At 38.3% G+C, this 23,251-nt stretch overlaps 1 protein-coding gene across 1 annotated transcript; it reads right to left on the bottom strand.

Annotated features, from left to right (window-relative positions):
* Positions 1-2,784: 2,784 nt before the first annotated feature.
* On the bottom strand, positions 2,785-4,050 carry LOC148013034 (cypmaclein-like). The gene is made up of 3 exons (XM_087667984.1): positions 3,847-4,050; positions 3,596-3,665; positions 2,785-3,207 (listed from the first exon to the last, which is right to left on the bottom strand). The coding sequence occupies exons 1-3, from the start codon at positions 3,907-3,909 to the stop codon at positions 3,026-3,028; spliced, it is 315 nt and encodes a 104-aa protein (XP_087524110.1). The 5' UTR covers positions 3,910-4,050; the 3' UTR covers positions 2,785-3,025.
* Positions 4,051-23,251: the final 19,201 nt, after the last annotated feature.

The following is a 23,251-nucleotide window of genomic DNA, read 5'->3' on the forward strand; positions in this document are numbered from 1 at the left end:
GGTTCTATGGTAATATGAAGCTCCTCCTATATTACCTAAAAGATCACCCAACATGTCTCAATCACTAGCTTTGGTTGTTTATTTATTTTACTCTCATGAAAGATAACATCATGGTTGCAAAAACCAGTAGATCCCAAAGGCAATAGCCCATCTCACCTACATCATCATATTTAAGAAGAAATATAGTTTTGAGAGACTTTGAATCTAGCTTGTTACATTTTTCTTTGGGAATATGGGAAATGAATCACGTCTAAAAACTTGGAAATTGCCATATAATAGAGGTTTTCCAAACCATACCTCATTGCAACTCTATCACCAAGAGCAATACACATGGATCTATTAATTAAGTGAATGGCACTACTAACAACCTTAGCCCCAAAATGTATGTGGTAAGCCTACCCAACTAAGCATATTACGTACTCTTTCTTGAATAGTACTTTGCAACACCATTTTGGGTTGGGGTATTATGGGTATTAAACTCACGTTTAATAGCCCTCTCATCACAAAATTTCTCAAAGCACATGAGATATATTTACCCCTTTGTTAGATTGTAGGTATTTCAGCCTATACCTAGACAAGTTGTTTACCATAGTAAGAAAGCACTAAAAAGTAGGTAAAACCTTTGACTTCTGCTTTATAGGAGAGGCCCAAAATTTATGCTAATAAATAATCAATGTATGTAATGAAATATTTTTTACCACCCGACAAGGCATGGAACCATAACATCCAAATGCGCTAGAGTCAAATGCTCACCTGTGTGGATAGCACAAGAAATGATCACATGAATCAAAATATGAAAAGTCCATGGGTGGAGGATACTACCAACGAACCCATACATGATGCATCCTATAAGCCTATACTCGATACTTGGTTCTATCCAACTTGTCCTCAACAATATACAAACTGTACTACTATTAGTCATGACCATTGAGTGCACATGATAAAGAAGTTGTTTGTATAGAGGAGAATCTACACAAAAGCAATATATGTCATATTACATAGCACAAAGCATAATGTAAAATGCCTCACCTTTAGAAATTAACACTTTCAAAAATTATAAGGACAAAATAGCTTTAGGGTTGCAAGAATGCACACACAACTCAAAGAAGAAAGTTGAGAACACATAACACAAAGTTTATTGCGTAGTGAGGGACAAAAGTGTTCTAGTGATCCTAACTATGTTCACATACATCACTACTAAATGTGAGGTAACACTATAGACATGGAAATTTTTGCAAACCCCACTGTGCATGCCATAATCAGACATCTCATAAGTAAGTCATCAACCACCCAATTATAAAGAAAAAACATTGCCTTACCAATATGTAATTACCTTTACAAGCTACCAAGTCTAATGTTATCTCTTAACTCAATACCTAGCTTGTACATTTATAACATATTTGGTGGTAATGTCTTGAATGTGAGAGGTAATTAATTACCTAATTTATGCCATGTAGTTTTTAATAGACAACCAAATATTTTCTTGAAAATTTTTAACCATTAGGCAATGAATATGTTTTTATGGGGTTGAATAATTATGTGCCTAGTTTTTCTTGAGACTCCTATTTTAACTATAAGAAGCACAATTATGCCTTTAAGAAAGACACCCTTGTGCTTCATGTATGTCCCAACTTTGCATATTCTTTATATGCTTTAAATATGTCGTAAAAAGTATATCTATTTTAACAGTGCTACTCTTGTAATTTACCACAAAAGTGGCTACAAACCACTTTAATAGCTCCGGTCCTATTTCACTATATTTGAAATAACATGTGGATTCTCAACAATGTATAAAAATTAGTCAAAATATCACTCAACAACGTTATTTTGAGCTCTTAAAAAGTTGATTGTTTTTATCTAATTTCAAATCTCTTAATGGAAATACATACTATGCATATCAAAGTATTTTTAATGAAACTTTTAATGTGATATTTTTTTAAAGATGATTTTGATTAGAAGCACTAAAATTTTTCAAAATTTTTTGTAAAAATAGTCTTAATGATGAACATGAAAATATACACATCCTAGATTTTTTTAACCCTTTCTATTTTTTTTCAACTACTATATTGTGTTAATTACATTTCCCTATAATTGTTTCTTTTTAATCTTTCTCATTAATTTTTTTTATTTTTATTTTTTGTAAAGGATCCAAATTGCCACAAAAGTGGCTTTTTTGCTACAAGACTAGTGTAAGAAGCACAACTTGCCTTTAAGAAAGACACGCTTCTTCTTCATGTATGCCCCAACTCTTTTAACAAAAAATAACTCTTTGCTTATTATTATGCATGAAGTAGCTCTATATCTAATTGTACATGACAACTCTTTTCTTCCCATATTCTTTATATGCTTTAAATATGTCACTAGATGATATACGTACTCCACATAGAGGAAGTGATAAAATTTGAACTGATCTATAAATTGTGATGTGCTAGTACTAAATACAAAATCATGAAAGATCATATTGGAATTAGACATTTAGAGATGGCTTATCTTTATTAATGGGGGTCCAATGAAGTTGATCATCCCCTTCCCCTTGGCTCCCCCTATCAAGTTATAAGTTACCATTGAAAATCTAGAGGATGTAAACAACGTAGAGTCTTAGATTTCTAGGAATGTAGAGATCATGCATACATTAAACATAATTGTGGTATATGCTATATGAGCTCTTTAATGGCTTGTTAGATACAAAAGTGTCGCTAGGAACGAAGAGTCACATGCATGAACCATACTTGTGCTATATAGTATATGAATTGTTTAATGGCTTGTTGAATACAAAAATCTCACTTGGTTTAGGAGATAGATTTAGAACAGAATGTAAAGATGGGAAAATTACATGATGAAACACAAAGCCTATGTAGATTTTAGACTTGGGAAGAAAATGCTAACTATTGTAGTATGGAGAATCATCCCAACTATTATGGTGAAGTATCTATGCTTGCTATATTTAACATGTCTAAGCTCTATGATGACATCGCTAGAAAGTACAATAGCATGATTCATACAAACACTAAATCAAGTCCATTTCTCAAGGGCATTTTGAGAGGCCCTTCGAGTTCCTAAGGTTGTTGTAGCAAGGGCATTTCTCTTTGTTCCCAAAGGTGCCAGGCGGCACACAACTACACACTCCACAACAAATGTTACAATAGCGTAAGCACCTCTTGCTGTACCTTGCTGCAGAGCACCTTCGAACACATTGTCCCCCACAATCTACATCATTGAGAGGAAATGATTTAGTGTCAAACTTAATCAAGACTTGCAACAATATGGCATATCGATACTAGTTGAAAAAGACCAAGGTCACTTAAACTAAAAGAAGCCCAACGGCTGTGCACAAGCTCCTAAGGGTGCAGAAAAAGGTGTACTAAATGATAAGCTTGAAATATAAATGTTCAATACAATTCCATCCATGTGTTTTGAAGGTTAGAGTCGCACGAGCTTTAACAATAGTTACCTCAACCGTGTGCCCAATAAATCTCTCTCTCTCTCTCTCTCTATCTCTCTCTCTATCTCTCTCTCTCTCTCTCTCTCATATAGTCCCATCAAGCAAAGATAGTATGTACTCTCAAGCAACGCATATAGAAAGGATAACTTCTACCAAATGCCGTCGTGCGTAATACAGTGCCGTTGTCTTGATGCATGACTTCATTCCCCTCGCTGGAAGTCGCCTGCGACAGATTACATCATCATTGTATCACAAAACCCCGTAATTAAATAGTTGCCTTAACACATGCATACCGTTATGTAACAAGAGGCTGTTAAACTTTCTTGATACGACAGGCTTAAGTTTAGTGATAACAAAAGCTGGCGCAACTGCACCATTACTTGATTGATGAGGAGTAAGCATACCAAGAATATGAGAAGCAGAGCGAAGGCTGGAAGCAGGCCGAGCGGAAGAAGCGATCGCCCCATCTCAGCGAGAGAGAGAGAGAGATAGAGAGATGGGTATTCAGAAGAGGCGGCAGAGGGTCTATTTAAAGGAAGTGAGACGAGAGACGAGATATGTGGAGTATCACCTTTGCTCGTCTTAGCTGCGACAGTAATTAACAGCTAGGAGTGGGCTCACAGCTAAGATACACAGAGAGAGAGAGAGAGAGAGAGAGAGAGAGAGAGAGAGAGAGAGAGAGTGTGTGTACTGTACAAGACTTGGTACTCCTGAGTGTCATGTAATGGGGAGCAGCTAAGCTCCTTGTGCTGCCTGTGGCAGAATACGCGTGGCTTCTCTCTCTCTCTCTCTCTCTCATGCGTTCGTTCGGACGATACGACCCCTGCCAGCCCGTAACTCAAGCGAACTTCCAGCTCGGGGGTAAGAGACCGTCCACCTGGTAGTAGTATCATTAGCCTTCCTTCGCACGCAATGTTGTATGTGATCTAATAAATTGTCCAAGCCAATTAACAAACCTTTAACCTTCGTATAAATTTGTTAGGTTTTTCCTTAGTGTCTGCATGTCTAATTTTATTCTATTATGATTCACATCATCTTAGATTTTGAAAATTACAAAACCTTTTATTCACCAATTTCAAAGTGATTTTTTAAATTTAACAATTCACTTCGCATGAAACCTTGATTTTCCATGAACATAGGATCTTATCATGCACCCCCCAAATTTCGAGGGTAGTTAGGCATGTCTTTTCATTTTGAATGACAAAGTAATATTCACAAAAAAAAGGGTTGAACTAAGAAATTCATAGTGTTAAAGTTTTGAAATTTTTTAGAGGAGGTTTACTCTAGTAATATTTTTGAGAAATGTCGTTCTCACCCCTCAGACTAGGTACACACGTGCAACTAATAGCAATAATAAATATAAAAAAATTGGAACTTGTCCTTGACTAATTCTTCAATATCAAGCATTCCATGTCATTTGCTTGAGTTCATTCTAGTAGTGATATTTGTTACAAGAGATACTAAAATGTTGACACATGATCATATACTTTTTTCACAGTGCAATTTTAAAGGAAGAATCGCCCATTCTTTACAAATGTCATCAACTTATAATACTAACAATATGATTCAAATTGCATAGTGTTTTAAACTGTGTTGCAAGTATTCTAAAACTTATTATAGAAAACATGGTAATATAAACTTACTCTACATTGACTAGAAAATCAATAAGATAAGGGTGGACCAACTATAGAATAACTAAGGAAAATGATGTATTTTTTAGGGGGATTAATTTACCTTTTGTAGTTTCCTTGAGATTTAAATATGCAAGCATGTAGATGATATTAACAAGAATTGAATGAGTCCAATATTGAACTTTTTATTTTTAGAATATTTTATGCAATTCAAAAAATACAATTTTAGAAGGTAGTGGTACATGAGAGCTAGTAATGTAACACATTTTAGCGAACCACTAGCACCTAATTCTTAGTATATTCTCTTTTATTGTTAAATTACTAGGCCCAAGGTATTTACTTTTTAACACTCATTTCACAATTGGCCCCCTTACCATGCTTCATGGTTGAGTATATCAACAAGAGACATGATCAATGTCCATAGCAGCTCACACAAGAAAGAAGCAAACATGTATAAATGTCAAAGAAGAAGATCTCAAAGCAATTATAAGTAAGATGTATAATATGTAGTGATGAGACTAGGCACAATCACTTAACAAACATTGAACATGGAACCATACTTAGCATGGAGTTAGCATGGCAAAGAGTTAGCATGACACTCACAAGAAATTAATATTATGTTGGAGAGTGCCCATCCCTCATAAAGAAATAGTAACTAGGTGCCTTGTGTCTAGATTTTGTTGGTGCTTTGTATAGGTGTTTGATCGATGTGAGGGCGCTTGAGTCACTTGATGTCCTAAGGCACACATATATATAAACATTAATAATGTGAGAGAGTAAATTGATATTTGACAAAGTCACAAAGAAAAACTTAATAATCAAACTTAATAATGAATTGGACTAGTGAAGTATACTATATGTGTATTAAGGTATATAATGCAAATATATAATATTATATTAACACACACACACACACACACGTGTTAAGATAATCCTATATATTATTAAGGTATGTATACTAATGTATTGATAGAAACATTAATCATATTATATTATTTAATACATTTGACATTTTTATTATAATTATAATTAACGATTAATCATGTTTTATTGTAATATATTATATTTATATTTATTATTAATTATTATTATTATACATTACTCTTATTATTAAGTATAACATTATTATTATTATTATTATTATTATGTGTAATTTATTGTCATGTCAATTGATAATAATACATTATTATTAACATTAATTAAAATTAATAATAATAATAATAATATCAATACTATAATATATTATCAATGTTAATTATAATTATGATTAAGTAGATGTTATTATTGATTATATTAAAAATATTAATATATATTAAAATAATTAACATCATAAAAACTATTATATGTTATCATAATAATTAATCATTATACATTCTTATTAATATAATTATTTTTATAATATTAATTATTATAATTTTATAACTACTTTTATATACTATTAATTATCCATATAATTAATTAATAAAAATAAGCTTAATTATAATATATTATGTTTATTACTAATTATGTACATATCATTAGTTAATAACAATAACATTGAGACTCACTCTAAGAAAGTAACAAGCAACAAACTAGCCATTTCAACATTCCAACTAGTCATTGGGGTGAAAAGTGGTGCCAGGTGGTGTTGGCAACATCCGTTCCCACCATGTGTTGCAATAACATGTATTCTTCTCCTATCAAGGTACGGCTAGCCAGGTAAACATTGCCTTTTGGTGGCACAACTCAGGTGTCTAGCTCAAGTTTCAATGGGGATTCTACACTCTTCCCTATGACATCTTTTGGAGGTCCCATCATGCCAAGTACATCCCCCCTTGCACAGTGCCTCTGATGAGTCCTCTCCATCATCATCTGAATGGATTGGACTTTCCAATACGCACGAATGGATTTGGTAACCCTCAATTGGATCCTCTAAGATAAGACTAGATCCATGAAGGATAGTTTAGGACTATCCCAACTCCCATTCAAAATGGCTCTCCTTCACAAGCTCCTATGATGATAGGCATTCACGACCATCCAAGTTAATCCTCTATATTTGAATAACACTACTACCCCCCTAAGGGATTTCAAGAATCCTCACTTTTGGCACCTTGCAATTGTAAATTTCTCAACCCCTGGTGAAAACTTCAAGCAAGGGCTCCACAATATTGGGTTGCATGGAGGCTATGTGTGGGAAGCATCAAAAAATGGTGTAGGTTCTCCCCAAAGAGTCCAAAGTGAGTAGGGAGGAAACTAGAATGCAAACTAGGAGAGTTATCGCAAGCCAATGCAAACCAGGAGCTCTAGCAAGCCAATCCAAGGGGGTGATCATCAGGCAATCAAGAAATGACACCCTTTGATGAGGGAGAAGGTATGTGCTCCATCACTTTATTAGATGAAGTTACTGACAAGGTTATCTCTAAATATCACTACCAAGCCCTAATTGGCCTATGTCATGATGATAGACCCCCGACTGAAGTTCTTAGGGATTAGATCGGAGACAACTACTAGCCCCTCCGCATTAGGGTCAAGTTGGCTAGATACTTACCTAGTAACTATTTCATCTTCTTATTTGAAACCAAAGAAATGGCTATCAATGTCTTGCCTTAGAGAGAGTGGATGATGCGGAATCCCCCTCTAACGCTCTTTAATGGCATCCGCACTTTCATCCCCATGGCTTGAAACCCACAGTTCTCTTAGTTTGGGTAGAATTCCCTAATCTTCTCGATCCATTCTATCATGTATCAGGTTCATTTGCAGCCCCACTAAGAAAAGATCCTAGGCTAGAGACCTACATCTGGTATCAACCCACAATGGCATCCTTGGATACTTGTAGAAATAGGCATTAAGAATAAACTAAAAGACACTATTATGATAAAAAATTCAAAGGACATGTTTTAAATGCATGAAGCAAGGACATTTCATTGTCCTAAATGGGGGGAATTTTCAAAAAAAATAGGAAAGTAAGGCTTCCATCCTTGAGGTGAATGAGTAAGGTTTCAAGAAGGTCCAATACAAGAACCAAAAACTTGCTTCTAATAAGAGAAAAAATGGAGGGGAAAGTACCACCCCCCCCCATAAAGGTAATGATAGCAACAAGTATGCAACCTTACTTACCAATATTGATAATGATTCTACTGTGATAGTAAAGTAAAAGTAAAAATCCCCAAATGAAGGAGTTGAGTTAGACAACTCTGGCAATGGATTTGTTGATGTCACCCAAGTGTTTTAGGACACTATTACTAATTATGATTTGAGAAGATCATAGAAGGATGAGGGAAGTGGGATGGTAGATACCTACAAATCTCAAGTAAAAGAAGAAACATTACTAGCATGCTCTGTGCAACAATTCAAGGCTAGTCCACTTGGTTAGACCTCTTCTATAACTCCCCAACAACTCAGCCACCATAAGCTTAGGAGGAAACAAGAGGAGACTATCAAAAGTTGATCCTAGTAGATACCAAGCAAATTGCCACCATGCAAGTAGAAATGGATAGCATCTATAGGATGTTTTTCAATGCAAGACCAACTAGCTCATCACAAGACTCTCTTTGATTTGGTGCAAAGAAGACTATCTAATCGATCCGACATACTCTAAGTAACAACACATATCACACAAATGATTCTAACTAGAATAGGAAGCATGCCAACCCATAGAGACTAATAAAATATCCCTTTTATGGCTAAAAAATTAGACAAATACCAAGTCGGTATGATGATCCTTACAGTTTCATAGAACAATTTTCATAAGTTTGCGAGGCTAATAACCTTGTGGGTGATGCCAAGCAAGCTCTTTGCCTAGGTAGGGTGCTCCTAGTTCATAGATCTAGACATCATAGACGAGGCCTCTTTTATACTACTAAAGGAATCATTCATCAAGTATTCTGTTGAAGTTGGTTAAGAGGATAACCTCATTTTTTGGCTAATGAATATCAAACAATAGGAAGGGGAGAGTATGAGAGATTATATCCCTAAGGTCAAGAGCTTGTTTATACGCATACCCCTAGTAGAGAGACCCATGCCCAAGGTGGTCACAAAATCCTTCATCAAATGCATCCATCATGAATGGTTTTATGAGACCCTAGCCAGAAACTCTAAGTTGAACCACTCCATCATCAATGACATGCTTGACGAGGCTATCCATGTGGATGACATTCACAAAGAATGCAGTAGAGACAAACAAACAATGGGGTCCCATTTAGAAAGTTGTGAAGGACAACCACAAACAAAATGTAAAAAAACACTATTATTAATTGCTAATGTCAAAAAGCAACATCAAGAGTTACTCAAGAAGGCAAAGTCTCTAAAAATCTCAAAGTCCTATCACCAAAATATGTAGTGTGTGCACTGTAGTGGAGACCACCTCCCTTCATAGTGCTCTAGACCACTAAGGATGTGCACAAATTGCACACATTTTAGTCACAAAGTCGCATGTTGCAAAGCCACACAACGGCTCCCTAGTCCTAATTTTTCCATTCAACACTACAACTGAGGCGCTAATTTTCTTAGAAAACCCCCCACTTGGCCAAGAGTTGGCATTGCTAGCCCCCTCAGAACACAAGTAGCTACACAAAGAGAGGAATCAATCCTTCAAGAATACCTAGATCCCCCCCATCATCACACATCCACATAGCAATGCCATATGTACTTCATTAAGGAACCAACTGAGGAGGATGAATACATGAACCCTTTTGTCTATTTTGATGAACAAGGAAACCCAATCCTTATGGATTATAGATCTATTCTGATCATTTTGTTAGGACAGGGCTACAAACCAGGCAAGGAGTGACGTTCATCATGGACCGGTCTATTACTTGTTAGACTTGTGGGCAGCCAAGACACGTATCCTTGAGATGCCCACAGAAGTTAGAGCAAGCTAACGGAGATTGTATACAACCCAAAGCCATTGGCAAGACCCTTTGAATAGGGTCCATAATGGACCCTTAAGCCTATTTGTGGCAAGCCTATTTGTGGCAAAGCCAATTGAGGAAAGCCAAAGCCATAGGCAAAGCAAACTGAGGAAACGAAAAAGGTTGAACTAAATAAATAAATTTCCAAAAATCTTGATTATTATCTACTCAAAGAAGACACTATGACCACCCAATGATGAAGTACAATCACCCATGGTTGTTGCCAGTCCACTAGAGAAATTGATAGTGTCAACAAAAGTGAAACTATTCCAAAAGAAGAAAATATAACACTAGAAGTATTGTGCCACTACTCAAAATAATAATCCTAATACATCCATAGATACAAGTCAACAGTCATCCTCAACTACTATACTATTAAATCTCACAACTAGCAAATAGGACTTCCCAATCAAGGGTGGAATTTAAATAGTTACAATATCCCACTATGACTACATCTACCCACTCAACCAATGAGTAATCCTCCAACACATCAATGACAACTAAGTCAACTAGCACAAGTAATGTGCTTGAGGGGGGTGACTCATAAATATTTATGTATATGATGTTGATTGAAATGTAAAAATATCTATTTTATAGAATGTTTACATACAAAAGGGTGGCATATAAAGGGGTTATTCATAGATTGAATAGAAAAGGGATTTCTTTAATCTAGGAAATGTCAAAAAATAAATATATTTTCAAATAGGCTTTTAATGCATATGATATAGGGGCTTTACATGTAGTGCACCACCGCCCCCTCCCCCCCCCCCCCGGAAGGTAATGTGTGAACAGGAAAGGTAAATGATATGTGTTATTGTCAACCACAACCCCTTGTAAGATTGAAGCCTAAGTTGATCAATAGATCACTCACAAAAATGGTAAAAGATATGAATTTAAAAAAGGAAATAAATCTACTTTCAATCAATGCTTCAAATAACTTGAGGATATGATGACCATACTCACTCATATCTTTAACCAAGAAGATATTGGAGTGCTGACAAAGAGTCAAAAAATCTTCATGATAGTGATAGTGATATGGTAGGGACAATAACATATTTACAACCATCTCCCATTTATTTTGGATGAACTCTTGAAGCTCATTTCTAAGGATAGAGTTGAAAGTCTTAGGTTTATTCTATCTTTACACACACTAAATTCTACCAAAAGATATTGAAGGAGATATATGAGCTCAAACATAAAGTAGAGGGATGAAGTCCATTGGAATGGGAATGGTATTTCACTCAAGTAATCTAGTGATCAACAATGAATAAAGATGAGCTATAAAGACATTTGAATGTGACCTAACATATGTGGCACCCAATTTCCTATGAGTGTTGATAATAGTGTTAAATTTTCCATTAAATGAGAAACTACAATAACAATATGTGCTTAACACATTTCTACTAGATATTCAATTAGGCCAAGGAAAAATGATTTTAAGTTTAATTTTCTATATCTCACTCCTAGCTTGCACTCCACACATCCTTGACATATATGCATCTCTACATTACAATCTAGATTTCTATGAATAGTTTATTCCAAGACTGAGTGAGATTGTACTATAACACCCCATTTTTTTGTGTATAAGAATAAACATCCATTATTTTCCTTGTAGATAAATAAATCCCTAATAAAAGAAAAGTCTTGTATACAAGCAAATTGTGCACTTAACACCCACAATACCTTGCAATGCTACGAATCATTGCATATTGTTGACACCAATGGAAGTCATCCTAAAAGGGACTAGAAACATATGTGTAAAATTTAGATTGAAAATTTTGTAAGCAATGAATGAATATGTAGGTAATGCCTAAGCAATGTTCATCTAAGTGATTACCTCATTCTCTAAGGACCAATGTAACAGAGTAGATAAATTGTTGACATCCCTCTTCAACTCCAAACATAGACTTTCTGCCCAAAAGAATCAAATGCACTCCCTCTAGGCAAGCCAAAATCTTTTCATAGTCGGCTATATGCTCGAGTAAGTTACTCATGAATATATGTGTGCATCACGTGAGTTCAAAATAAGGTATTTTTAAAATACCATTTTTATACATTTTTTGTGTACAAAAGGGTATAATATAATGGGATTATTTACAGATGGAATAGAAAAGGGTTATGTTTTATTCAAGAGAAATTCACAGATAAGTATATACAACCATGCTCATTCAACTCTTCAATCTTCTCATCCTCTACACAACAACCCTTTATTGGTACATCGTCTAAGAATGGCATAGCTAATTGTGGTAGGAAATCCCTTAAGACCTTGTTTATCAAATTCATTATATCTACCCCATAGAGTTTGTTGCACCCTGAGGAGGGGTACAGATCCGTATCAATCTTCCCTACTCTCCACTGCCAATAAGAAATAGTCATACCCTAAGTATAAATCCCAAATAATATATCATTCTACTAGTGAATGCCTTGACAAACTCATCAATCATAGGACATGCACCAAGATTTCTAAATCTCACTTTAGTGACTTGTTACATGTCTTGGATAAATCTCAACTCTAGTAGTCTTTTTGGGCACAGTAAACCATCTCTTTGAGTGTGGTGTTGATGGTGGCTCCAAAATGTTCATCCATACCTTCTCATTTAGAAACTTCATTAATTTAGGAAAATAGGCTCATGGCATAGGAGTTGGCCTCAAATTCCATGGAACATGCAAAATGGTAAATATAACCATCGGATCAACTATATTTGGATCCACTCAACCTTTTTTGAAATGAAAAAATATTTTCCATATTTAGATAACATCCACTCTAAACATTCCCTTTCTACAAGTAAAAGAAATGCATTATAGCCAAATTTTAGCTCTTTTAGAACTGATGCCTACTACCTTATGGATCTCTCAAACTCAATTTTCTAGATACTAATGTCAGGTGTGGTAGGGACATAGTAATTAGCTTGGTCTTTTTGTCTACAATTTTGTATTTTGTTTACAAAATTGCATTAGCCCATTCTTTTAGGGATAAACCTTCTTGTTGAACAAACTCTTCAATAACTTGGAGCATGTCCAAAGAGCAAACATGTAGTACAATGTTTTTAGTCATATCTTTAGAATTTGCCACTATTTATATTTCCACCATAATTTTTACAAAAAACCAACCCTTCATAAATACCTAATATTTCCTCATTTGCATTGAACAAACCATACTTTTTTAGCTCATTTTTAGCTTGACATATATAAACTCTTTCAGCCATGCACGTGGAATCCATCCACCTAAAACCTCAGAAAATATTTATTGCTATAAACTCAACAAAACCAATAGAGGTTACATATTTTCCTGCATTAGGAGGCATGAACTTCCTCAAGAGATCACTATTGTATCATCAGATTATAGCATTGCCTATACTGAAAATGTGGTTCCTTGAATTCTTTTACATTTGGAGCCAATGGATAATTTCTTAATATGTCTCTATTTCTTGGATGATTGGCACATATAGTGAGAAATTTAAGAGCCCTTTTTCCATATTTACTTGTGACTCTAGCATAAGCCAATATGTCATCAATACCTTCATTTCCATATGAATAATTGTGACTCTATGGCTATACCAAAATCATTGGATAAGAAGAACTATCTTGTACAAAGAAGTGACACTCTTCTTATACATCACCAATTGTTATCTTAACGTTTAGACATGTTGGATAAAGATCTCTTCAAGAGTTGTTTGTTGCTCGCATTCTCTAACCATGATCAATGTCAACCAACCAAACACCACTTTCATATAGTCTCGTGACAACTATATTAATGTCTGATAAGTACCACATTCATATAAACTCTTGACAATTGAATTAATCTCTAATTCATGGTCAAGTAATGCAATACATGGAGTTCCAAGCTCCCCAACCTTAACCATGGTTTTTTTTGTTACAAAAACCCAATGGTTTTGAGTATAATGACTTGTAGAAATAAATTTTGAAGCCTCATCATCTTAATATGTTGCATCTGCACGATTCCCTTGTGCAAAGTGTTGCAAATAACTGAACATTCAGTCACCAATACATTAGTATTCCTACCCTTAGCTAGCTCATTTACATGCCAATTCCTTCCAAAATAGCACATGCATTTTTTTCATAATCATCCTTCTATATGCCCTGCAAGCTAAGCTCTTCTTCCATATGCACCATTGCATTCACCACATCACTAAGAAACTACCATTTTGTTTGTATAATGTCCATAATTTCATCATGAAACTTATACTTTGCAATACAAGCACTTATTCTCCATAGTTACATATGTTTTTTGCAACTTAGTTAGATAAGCATACATTAAGAAGGAATTGACGGGTTGAGTCCAACCTTGTCATACCAAGAATGCATGTACTTGCATTAGTTCATTCACTCCTTGAAACTTTTCCCATCTGATCAGTTGCATGCATTGCATGAGACCATATCTCAACTTTTTGACCATACCTAGGGACTTTCTCTATTTGCCATCCAAACCTTCTACCATATACTGTTATGTATGTATTTCTGGCAGCCATATCATCCAACAATTTTTGGATTCCTCCTTTCCTGAAGTTTAAAGCAAGAGGAAGGCCTATCTCTTTTGCATGGATATTTCCATCCTTCCAAAATATTAAATCCCTCTCCAATGCATCATTATATATTTCACAATTCCATCTCTCATGCTGATGATTGGCTGTTACAACATATATAGAAACGACCAAAGCCTTCATGAGGAGGCTTAGGGACTGCCTGCCCCTTTTTATCCAACTTTTTGACCTTTATGTGTAGGCCATGCACCCCCTTCACTAGCTCATCCATAACATCCTCTTTCATTGTAGACCTAGCTAGCACTATAGCCATAAGCACAAGTGGATTAACTATAGATTTTGTTACCTTGCCATTAACACTTCATAGAGTTTTCTTAACAACTACATTAACAATGTATTTTACATGATTCCAATCTTGGTTCAGCCATGTTTCTATTGTTTGATCTTCTAAACTTTCCTATAAGGCAGGATCCACTACCTCTAAAAACATCTCCATCTTCAATGCCTCTAAAGCCTACTACTCTGCTATATCTAACTGATCATGTCTACTTTCAAATTAACATAGTAATTAAATACCTACTGTTAGATATGATCAATGACCCACCCTCATAAGGTGCTACCAATGATCTATGGTGCTCAGAGTTGTAAGGCCCCCATTATGAGGAGAAGCCAAGTGTGAGCCCGCACATTGGTGGAGTCCTGACTTGTATATCAGATGAGGTCTATGTGACCGGATGGCAAAAAGGTGACCATTGTGGGTCTAATCTTTGGGTTAGACGGAGAGGTTAAGTTGGTAGCAACTCGAGGCACATTGCATTGAGTTGCGTGGTAAGGGAGTTAAAAGGGGCCCCTATTGTGGGGTCCGGGGGCCGTGGAAGTGGCCCCTGGCTGGGGGGGTCCTAGGGGGGCCGCTGGCCCCCCTGGCGGGGGTCCGGGGGCAACGCTCCCGGCCCGATGGTAAAGGGAATATTCCTTAGAATATTCCCTGGCTGACTAGTGGAGGCTCATATGGTAGGTCGGTCAACCTAATGACCTTCGCGGGCTATAAAAGCTAAACCCCTTCGCAACCATCTCTCACTCATCTTTCACCTAGTCAGAGTTGTTGTTCCAGCTAGCCTTAAACTCTTCACCCATCTTCTGTCTAGATCGCCATCTATGCTTCACACAGTGGAAGCGCACGGGCGGACAAAGCCATCTTTGTATCAGTTGTTTGAAGTTAAAGAATTTACTAATTCTCCTCTTATCTGTTGTGTACTCTCTATCTCTTTCTCAGATTCTGTTCGCTGCGCCGTGTAATATTTTACATGGTATCAGAGCCCAGGGGGCTCTAGAGATCGGAGAGCGTGCAAGAGGCAAAGGCTTCAACAGCAAAGAGAAACTATGTCGACTTCCGGAAGCGGTGCAGGAGGTGGTATTGCTGTACCAGCTATTCAAACACTAAGGATTCGTCCACCAACCTTCACCGAAGGCAAGCTAGATGGTACAAACTACACCTTGTGGAAGTTCAAAATTACAACTATCCTTGATTCTTATGAGCTTCTGGAGACTATGCTGGGATTGACGCAAAACCACAGCCTACCCCCGACCCATCAAATCCTAGTGTGATGATTCCTCCGAATGCAGATCTTCTACGAGCTTGGAAACGAAGGAATGCAGATGCATTGTGTGCCTTAGTTACAAGCTGTTCTGACAGTGTTTTGACTTTGATTCAGCATACAACCAAAGCATCAGAGGCTTGGAATGTACTAAGGAGTCAGTATGAAACACGAAACCAAACAAGGATTCAAAACTTGGAGAATCAACTAGCAGCGGAGAAGTTTGCTAAAGGAGAGACAGTTGAAGCATTCATCACTCGGATTAAGAATCTACGCAACTAGATGGCTGGCGCTGGGATACAAAAGACTAACGAAGAGCTAGCTCAGAGGTGTCTTCGGATTTGTCCACGAAAGTTTGATGGACTAGTAACTGCCCTTAATACTTAGGTGAGACCTCAAGCTTTGACTTTTGAGGAGTTTTGTGCATTATTAATGGAGGAGGAGTTGAGGCTGAAAGCCCGAGAAGGAAGCAACAATGGAGATGCTAAATTCTATGCCAATGCAAAAGGCAAAGGTGTTTCCTCCACCAAAAATGACGGTGACAAAAAGAAGAAGGGCGGCAAGAAGAAGTTTCAAGGAGAGTGCTTCTACTGCAAGAAGAAAGGACATGCAATTGCAGATTGTCGTGTCAAGAAGGCAGATGAAAAGAATGGTACCCTTAAAAGTAAAGGGAAAGAGACAGCCAATATGACTGAAGTAGAGTTGGAATTATTCATGGCGACCATTGAGGAAGTGTGCTCCTCGGCGCAAGAAGAATCTACCACTGACTCATGGGTGTTGGATAGTGGGGCCTCCCGTCACATGACCAACAAGAAAGGTCTATACAGTTCTATGCAGCCTCTACAAGAATCCATCACTGTGACAGTTGGAAATGACTGTGACGGTAAGATGCCTACACAGGCCTTGGGGGGATCTTCTTATTTTATGTTGATTGTCGATGACTACAGTAGGAAGATGTGGGTGTACTTCCTTCGTGATAAGGCTCAAGCTTTTGGTAAGTTTAAAGAATGGCTAATACTTGTTGAGAATGAAACATGGAAAAGTGTGAAGAAATTTAGAACAGATGGTGGTGGTGAGTTCAACTCAAAGGAGTTTGAAGACTTTTGCAAGAGCAAAGGGATCAAGCGTCAATTGACGATGCCTCACACACCTCAGTAGAATGGTGGTGTGGAACACATGAATCACAGCATTGTGGAGATGGCAAGATGCATGCTAAAGGGCAAGGGATTGCCTAACCATTTTTGGGCTGAAGCTATTAATACTGCAGTCTACATTCTAAATTGGAGCTATACAAAGGCTCATAAGGGAAAAACACCTCATGAAGCTTACACTGGTAAAAAACCATGTCTCACATTTCAAAATTTTTGGATGTGAATGTTATGCACATGTTCCAGATGAGAAGAGAAACAAGTTACAACCAAAAACCAAAAAAAAAAATGTATCTTCTTGGGTTATAGTGATGAGCAGAAGGCTTACAAATTATATGACCAAGAGGCAAAGAAGATCATCGCGAGCCGTGGTGTGGTGTTCAAGGAGGAGCCGCATATAGTGGAGGAGGAGAAGGCAAGTTCTTCCACTTTATCATCAAGCGAAGAAGTAGTCCATTATGAACGTGTCCCAAGAGCTATCCCTATCCTTAAGGAGGAGGAAGCATCATCTTCACATGATGAGGAAAAATTTCACCAACTTGACATCACTCCACCGGAAAAGCCATTGCCGCGCTAGGTGAAGCAGCTCTATGACCACAATAATCCTATGCCTCCATCTGTTGAGGAGAAGGCAGACGGACCAAGGAGGTCTCAGAGAATAGAGGAGCAAAGGAGGGCTTCTGCTTACATAGTCAATATGGCCTTGATGGTTGAGATTATGAGAGAAGTAAAGGAGCCAGCTGATTTAGAAGAAGCACTTGCAGATCCATCATGGAAGGCTGCTATGCAGGCGTAGTATGACATCATAATGAAGAATGACACTTGGGAGCTAGTGGATCGACCAACAAAGTGGAAGGTTATTGGCACCAAGTGGATCTGGAAGGTAAAGTACAAGGCTGATGGTACCTTAGAAAATTAAAAAGCTAGACTAGTTGCCCAAGGATTTTCACAAGTTGAAGGGTTTGATTTTCAAGAGTCATTTGCCCCAACTGCCAGAATGACCACTATTCGCACGGTACTTGCAGTGGTTGCCCACAAGAAGTGGCCAATGTAACAAATGGATGTTAAGTCAACGTCCTTAAATGGTGACCTCAAGGAGGAGGTGTACGTGGCTCAGCCACCAGGGTTTGAGGCCCCTCATTCTGAGAACAAAGTATGTAAGCTGAAGAAGGCATTGTATGGGCTGAAACAAACCCCCAGAGCATGGTACCAGCGGATAGATAGGTTCTTTTTAAACCTAACTTCAAAATATGTGCCTCAGATGCTAACTTGTATGTTTACAAGAATTGTAAAAAGTCTCTATTGATTGTCCTACATGTGGACGACCTTCTTATTACAGGTGACTATGAATATATGATCAACCAAACTCGAAAGGCTTTGAGTTCTGAGTTTGAAATGACAGACTTGGGCTTGTTGCACTATTGTTTGGGGATTGAAGTCTGGCAAGAGCGAGGAAAGATCTTCATCTCTCAGAAGAAGTATGCATGGGAGATCTTGAAGGCATTTGGCATGACCGAGTGCAAGGAGATAGCTACACCTATGTGTTAGAAATGCGGGATCTAGAGCATGACATAACCGGAAGCTATGGAGGATGGAAGGAGAAGTGTAGACTCATGATGGAATGGACACTGTTTGTTACACAAGTGAATTAGGTTCCAAGATTGAGACTTGGACTCATAAACACAATCTTGTGTATGTGGACAATGACATTGACACTTTACTGAAATGAAAAGAGTACTATCATTGCATTAAGAAAGGAAGCAAGTACAATGCTTTATAGGAAAGTAGGAAACTGCAGTAGGCACCATTGTGCATATGGGATAAGTTAGCCTGCATGTCCTTGACCCTGAGACTCCATACAAAGAGGCTGTTTGAGTGTGATTGCTGATTCTCAACACCCCTCCTCAATCACAACTAGGAAAGGCACAAAGTGTGTAGAGGCTGTAATGAGAACCACTTGCAAAGTGTGGGTATACCACAGACATGGCAAAACACCAGAGGCTGTCGCAGAAAAAGCTAAGTGTGGGTACCATAAACATGGTGGACATCCAGAGGCTGTAACAGGGGCCTCACAAAGTGTACAGGGACTGTAATGCCAAGTTACATAAGGAGTTTACATAGCTTATGGCAGGAAGCATTAGGGCAAGGAAAAATACAAGGCTAGTAAAACAGTCTATCAGAATTATGAGAGTACAAGGACTGATGAGTCTTGTCCTTCCGATCCTGGTGATCTTCATCTTCTTCTTCCTTTGCTTCATTTTCTTCTTCTTCTTTGACTGCGACTAGATAGGCCTTTTGGGATCTCTTTCTTGCATGGCAGAACTTCTCGGTGTGTTAGGTCCTTTTGCAAAAGTCACAAAAGAGCTGATCTTTCTTGCCTTTGTACCTGTTGCCAACATATAATGCATGCTCATCTCTAGAGGTACTTGGTTCTTCTTTAGTTTTTAGCTTATTTTCTTCTTCTGACAGTGATGCCTGGATATCAACAAGTTCAGGATTTGGCATGTTGATTAAAGTTGTTGATACGTTATTATATTCAGGAGGCAAGCTCTTAAGTAGAACACCGATGCAAACATCTTCATCCATTTTAATGTTGATTCCTGCAAGTTGGGTTAGGAGTCCTTCCATGTAATTAAGATGTGTGGCAAGTGATGTGCTGGACTTCATTTCAAGCCTGAAGAATTCAATTAGGAGACCATACTTTGATGATTTAGATTGTGCACCGAACAGGGTGTCAAGTCTTTTCCATGTATCCTGTGAGGTCTCACAGTTATCCACGTGATGGATATAACTGTCATCTAGCTCCAATTTGATAATGGCCTGGGCTCTGTCATCATTCTTTTGCCAAGTAGTTGCAAGGTCCACGTCCCGCGGTTTCTTCTCTTTGCCATTTGTGATGGCCCAGAGACCCTTCTTCATCAGGATGAGCTTGATGTGGGTTTGCCAAGTGTGGAATCCAACTCCTTTGAATCGAGCATTTGGCGAGTCTTTGCCCATGTTAGATTTACGGGAACAGTAGCAAATCAACTTCAGACTTTATTAGATTTGAGCAACAGAAGAATTGATTGAGAGACACAAGTGCTAAAAAGCACTAACTGAGTGTCAATGAATACCAAATCTGCAAAAGTCTTTTACTCCAAGTGATCTTCCCCTTCTTGATTTGATGCTGATGCCTTCAGATCTGAGTGACAGTACTTTAACGAACTTCAGAGAGTATTGCTCAGTGATTAAAATCACTGTTGATAACTTCAGTGAGAGAAACAGTGAAAAATGTCAAGATTTTGAAGCTTTTGGCTATGGTGGAATTAGGGTTTCTGAGACAGGGGCCTGGTTTTTTGCTGATTGCAGGAGCTACAGTGCATCATTTTCAAAACTTTTTACATATCTAGGAAGCTTATGTCATGGGCTACCAAAGCCCCATGGAGATTGTCAACATCGTGGTCAGTATACAGCGCGCAGGTGCCGCGAACATGTGAGCAATGCTGGAGCTGTAGATCATCAATGTTGGTGTTTAAAGTGACAGGAAGCTGCGCCCTGAACCAAGGAACATTTCTCCAGAAGAAATCGTGTTGAAATTCTGCCTGGTTGAAGAGTTATGGAAGCTCCAAGCAAGGTAGGTCCTGTCTGGCTATGGCAGACACAGAACAGAGATTGGGGATTTTCACAATGCTGAGCTCCAGATGGTCCAATGTCCTGGATTGATGTGATACAGGGAAGCTTTATGAGTTGGGGAATACTTTTCCAGAAGGAAGCTTCAGTGAGAGTAGAGTTGAGAAAAGAAGTCATACACTGACACTGAGCTGGATGGAGGTTCACAAGAATCAAGAGAGGCTGGAGAAGCAATGCCATGCCCAATTGGGCTCTGATACCATGTTAGAAATGTGGGATCTAGAGCATGACATAACCGGAAGCTATGGAGGATGGAAGGAGAAGTGTAGAATCATGATGGAATGGACACTGTTTTTTACACAAGTGAATTAGGTTCCAAGATTGAGACTTGGACTCATAAACACAATCTTGTGTATGTGGACAATGACATTGACACTTTACTGAAATGAAAAGAGTACTATCATTGCATTAAGAAAGGAAGCAAGTACAATGCTTTATAGGAAAGTAGGAAACTGCAGTAGGCACCATTGTGCATATGGGATAAGTTAGCCTGCATGTCCTTGACCCTGAGACTCCATACAAAGAGGCTGTTTGAGTGTGATTGCTGATTCTCAACACTATGGAGGTGAATGCAAAGTTATCCGTCAAGGATACATCAGCACTAGCAGACATTGGGAGGTATAGGAGGTTGGTCGGCAGTCTGATCTACTTGTGTAACACCAGACCAGATATCAGTTTTGTTGTTGGTGTTTTGAGTAGGTTCTCAAACAAACCTCATGAGAGTCATTGGAAGGCTGGGATGTGGGTGCTCTAATACTTGAAGAAAACTCTTGACTATGGTATCACATACAGTTTCGGAACTTCTCTTGTGGGGAACTATGACTCAGATTGGGCAGGAGACATTGATTCCAGGAATTCAGTTTCTGGTTATTGTTTCTCTTTAGGTTCAAGAATTTTCTCTTGGATTAGTAAGAAGCAATCAACAGTGGCATTGTCTTCTACCGAAGCAGAGTACAAGGCAGCTTGTTTTGCTGCATGTGAAGCAGTATGGTTGAGAAGGATTCTATGGCATATGGGAGTGCAGGATGAAGAACCAACTGTGCTGAGATGTGACAATCAGAGTTACATTGCCATTGCCAAAAATCCAGTGTTTCATGCACGCACCAAGCATATAGAGATCCAGTATCACTATGTGCGTGATTTGATAGAGGATGGGATAGTGGAACTGGTCTACTGTCCATCAGAGGAGAATGGAGCAGATATCTTCACCAAAGCACTTACGAAGGATCTGCTTCAAGTTCATCTTTAGAGACTCAGCATTGGGCCGAGGAGATAGTTCACCTATGGGTGGACATTGAGGGGAGGTGTTAGATATGATCAATGCCCCACCCTCATAAGGTGCTACCAATGATCCATGGTGCTCAGAGTTGTAAGGCCCCCATTATGAGGAGAAGCCAAGTGTGAGCCTGGACATTGGTGGAGTCTTGACTTGTATATCAGATGAGGTCTATGTGACTGGATGGCAAAAAGGTGACCATTGTGGGTCTAATCTTTGGGTTAGACGGAGAGGTTAAGTTGGTAGCAACTCGAGGCACATTACATTGAGTTGCATGGTAAAGGAGTTAAAAGGGGCCCCTATTGTGGGGTCTAGGGGCCGCGGAGGTGGCCCCTGGCTGGGGGGTCCCAGGGGGGCCATTGGTCCCCCTGGCGGGGGTCCGAGGGCAGTGCCCCTGGCTCGATGGTAAAGGGAATATTCCCTGGAATATTCCCTGGCCGACTAGTGGAGGCTCATATGGTAGGTCGATCAGCAGGCCAACCTAACGACCTTCGCGGGCTATAAAAGCTAAACCCCTTCGCAGCCATCTCTCACTCATCTTTCACCGAGTCAGAGTTGTTGTTCTAGCTAGCCTTAAGCTCTTCACCTATCTTCTGTCTAGATCGCCATCTAAGCTTCACATAGTGGAAGCGCACGGGTGGACAAAGCCATCTTTGTATCAGTTGTTTGAAGTTAAAGAATTTACTGATTCTCCTCTTATCTATTGTGTACTCTCTATCTCTTTCTCAGATTCTGTTCGTTGCGCCATGTAATATTTTACACTACAAGTTCTCTGTAAGTGCTCAAGGAGAATAAAATTTGAAGGACTACTTGTCCAATTTAGTTGAGAACATAAAAAAGTAGCTAATGGATGTGATCACAAAGTAGCTCTACAAACATTGAAGGTTAATACTGCTAGCATATCCACAACACTAGAGGAATGTACCCAAAAAGCAACTATCCCTAGAGCATTTTGTTCTTACTGCCTAAGAAAGAACCACACACAAGATATTTGCTCTCTAAAGGAGATGCATGATAGAAGGAAGAAAGATGAAGAAGCAAGGTTCAACCTACTGCAATCCAACATGACAACCCAGGATATTGGACCAAATCCTAGAGA

The sequence above is a fragment of the Lygodium microphyllum genome, chromosome 26 (genome assembly GCF_053477565.2).
Source record: "Lygodium microphyllum isolate KBCC chromosome 26, Lygodium_microphyllum_v1.1.10, whole genome shotgun sequence".
NCBI classification, from domain to species: domain Eukaryota; kingdom Viridiplantae; phylum Streptophyta; class Polypodiopsida; order Schizaeales; family Lygodiaceae; genus Lygodium; species Lygodium microphyllum.

Excerpts from the sequence above, each read along its gene's own strand:
- LOC148013034 (XM_087667984.1), bottom strand. The coding sequence starts at position 3,909 with ATGGGGCGATCGCTTCTTCCGCTCGGCCTGCTTCCAGCCTTCGCTCTG. Across the intron at positions 3,666-3,846 it reads CTCTGCTTCTCATATTCTTG|GCGACTTCCAGCGAGGGGAA; the intron begins GTATGCTTACTC and ends AATCTGTCGCAG. Across the intron at positions 3,208-3,595 it reads ATTACGCACGACGGCATTTG|ATTGTGGGGGACAATGTGTT; the intron begins GTAGAAGTTATC and ends TCAATGATGTAG.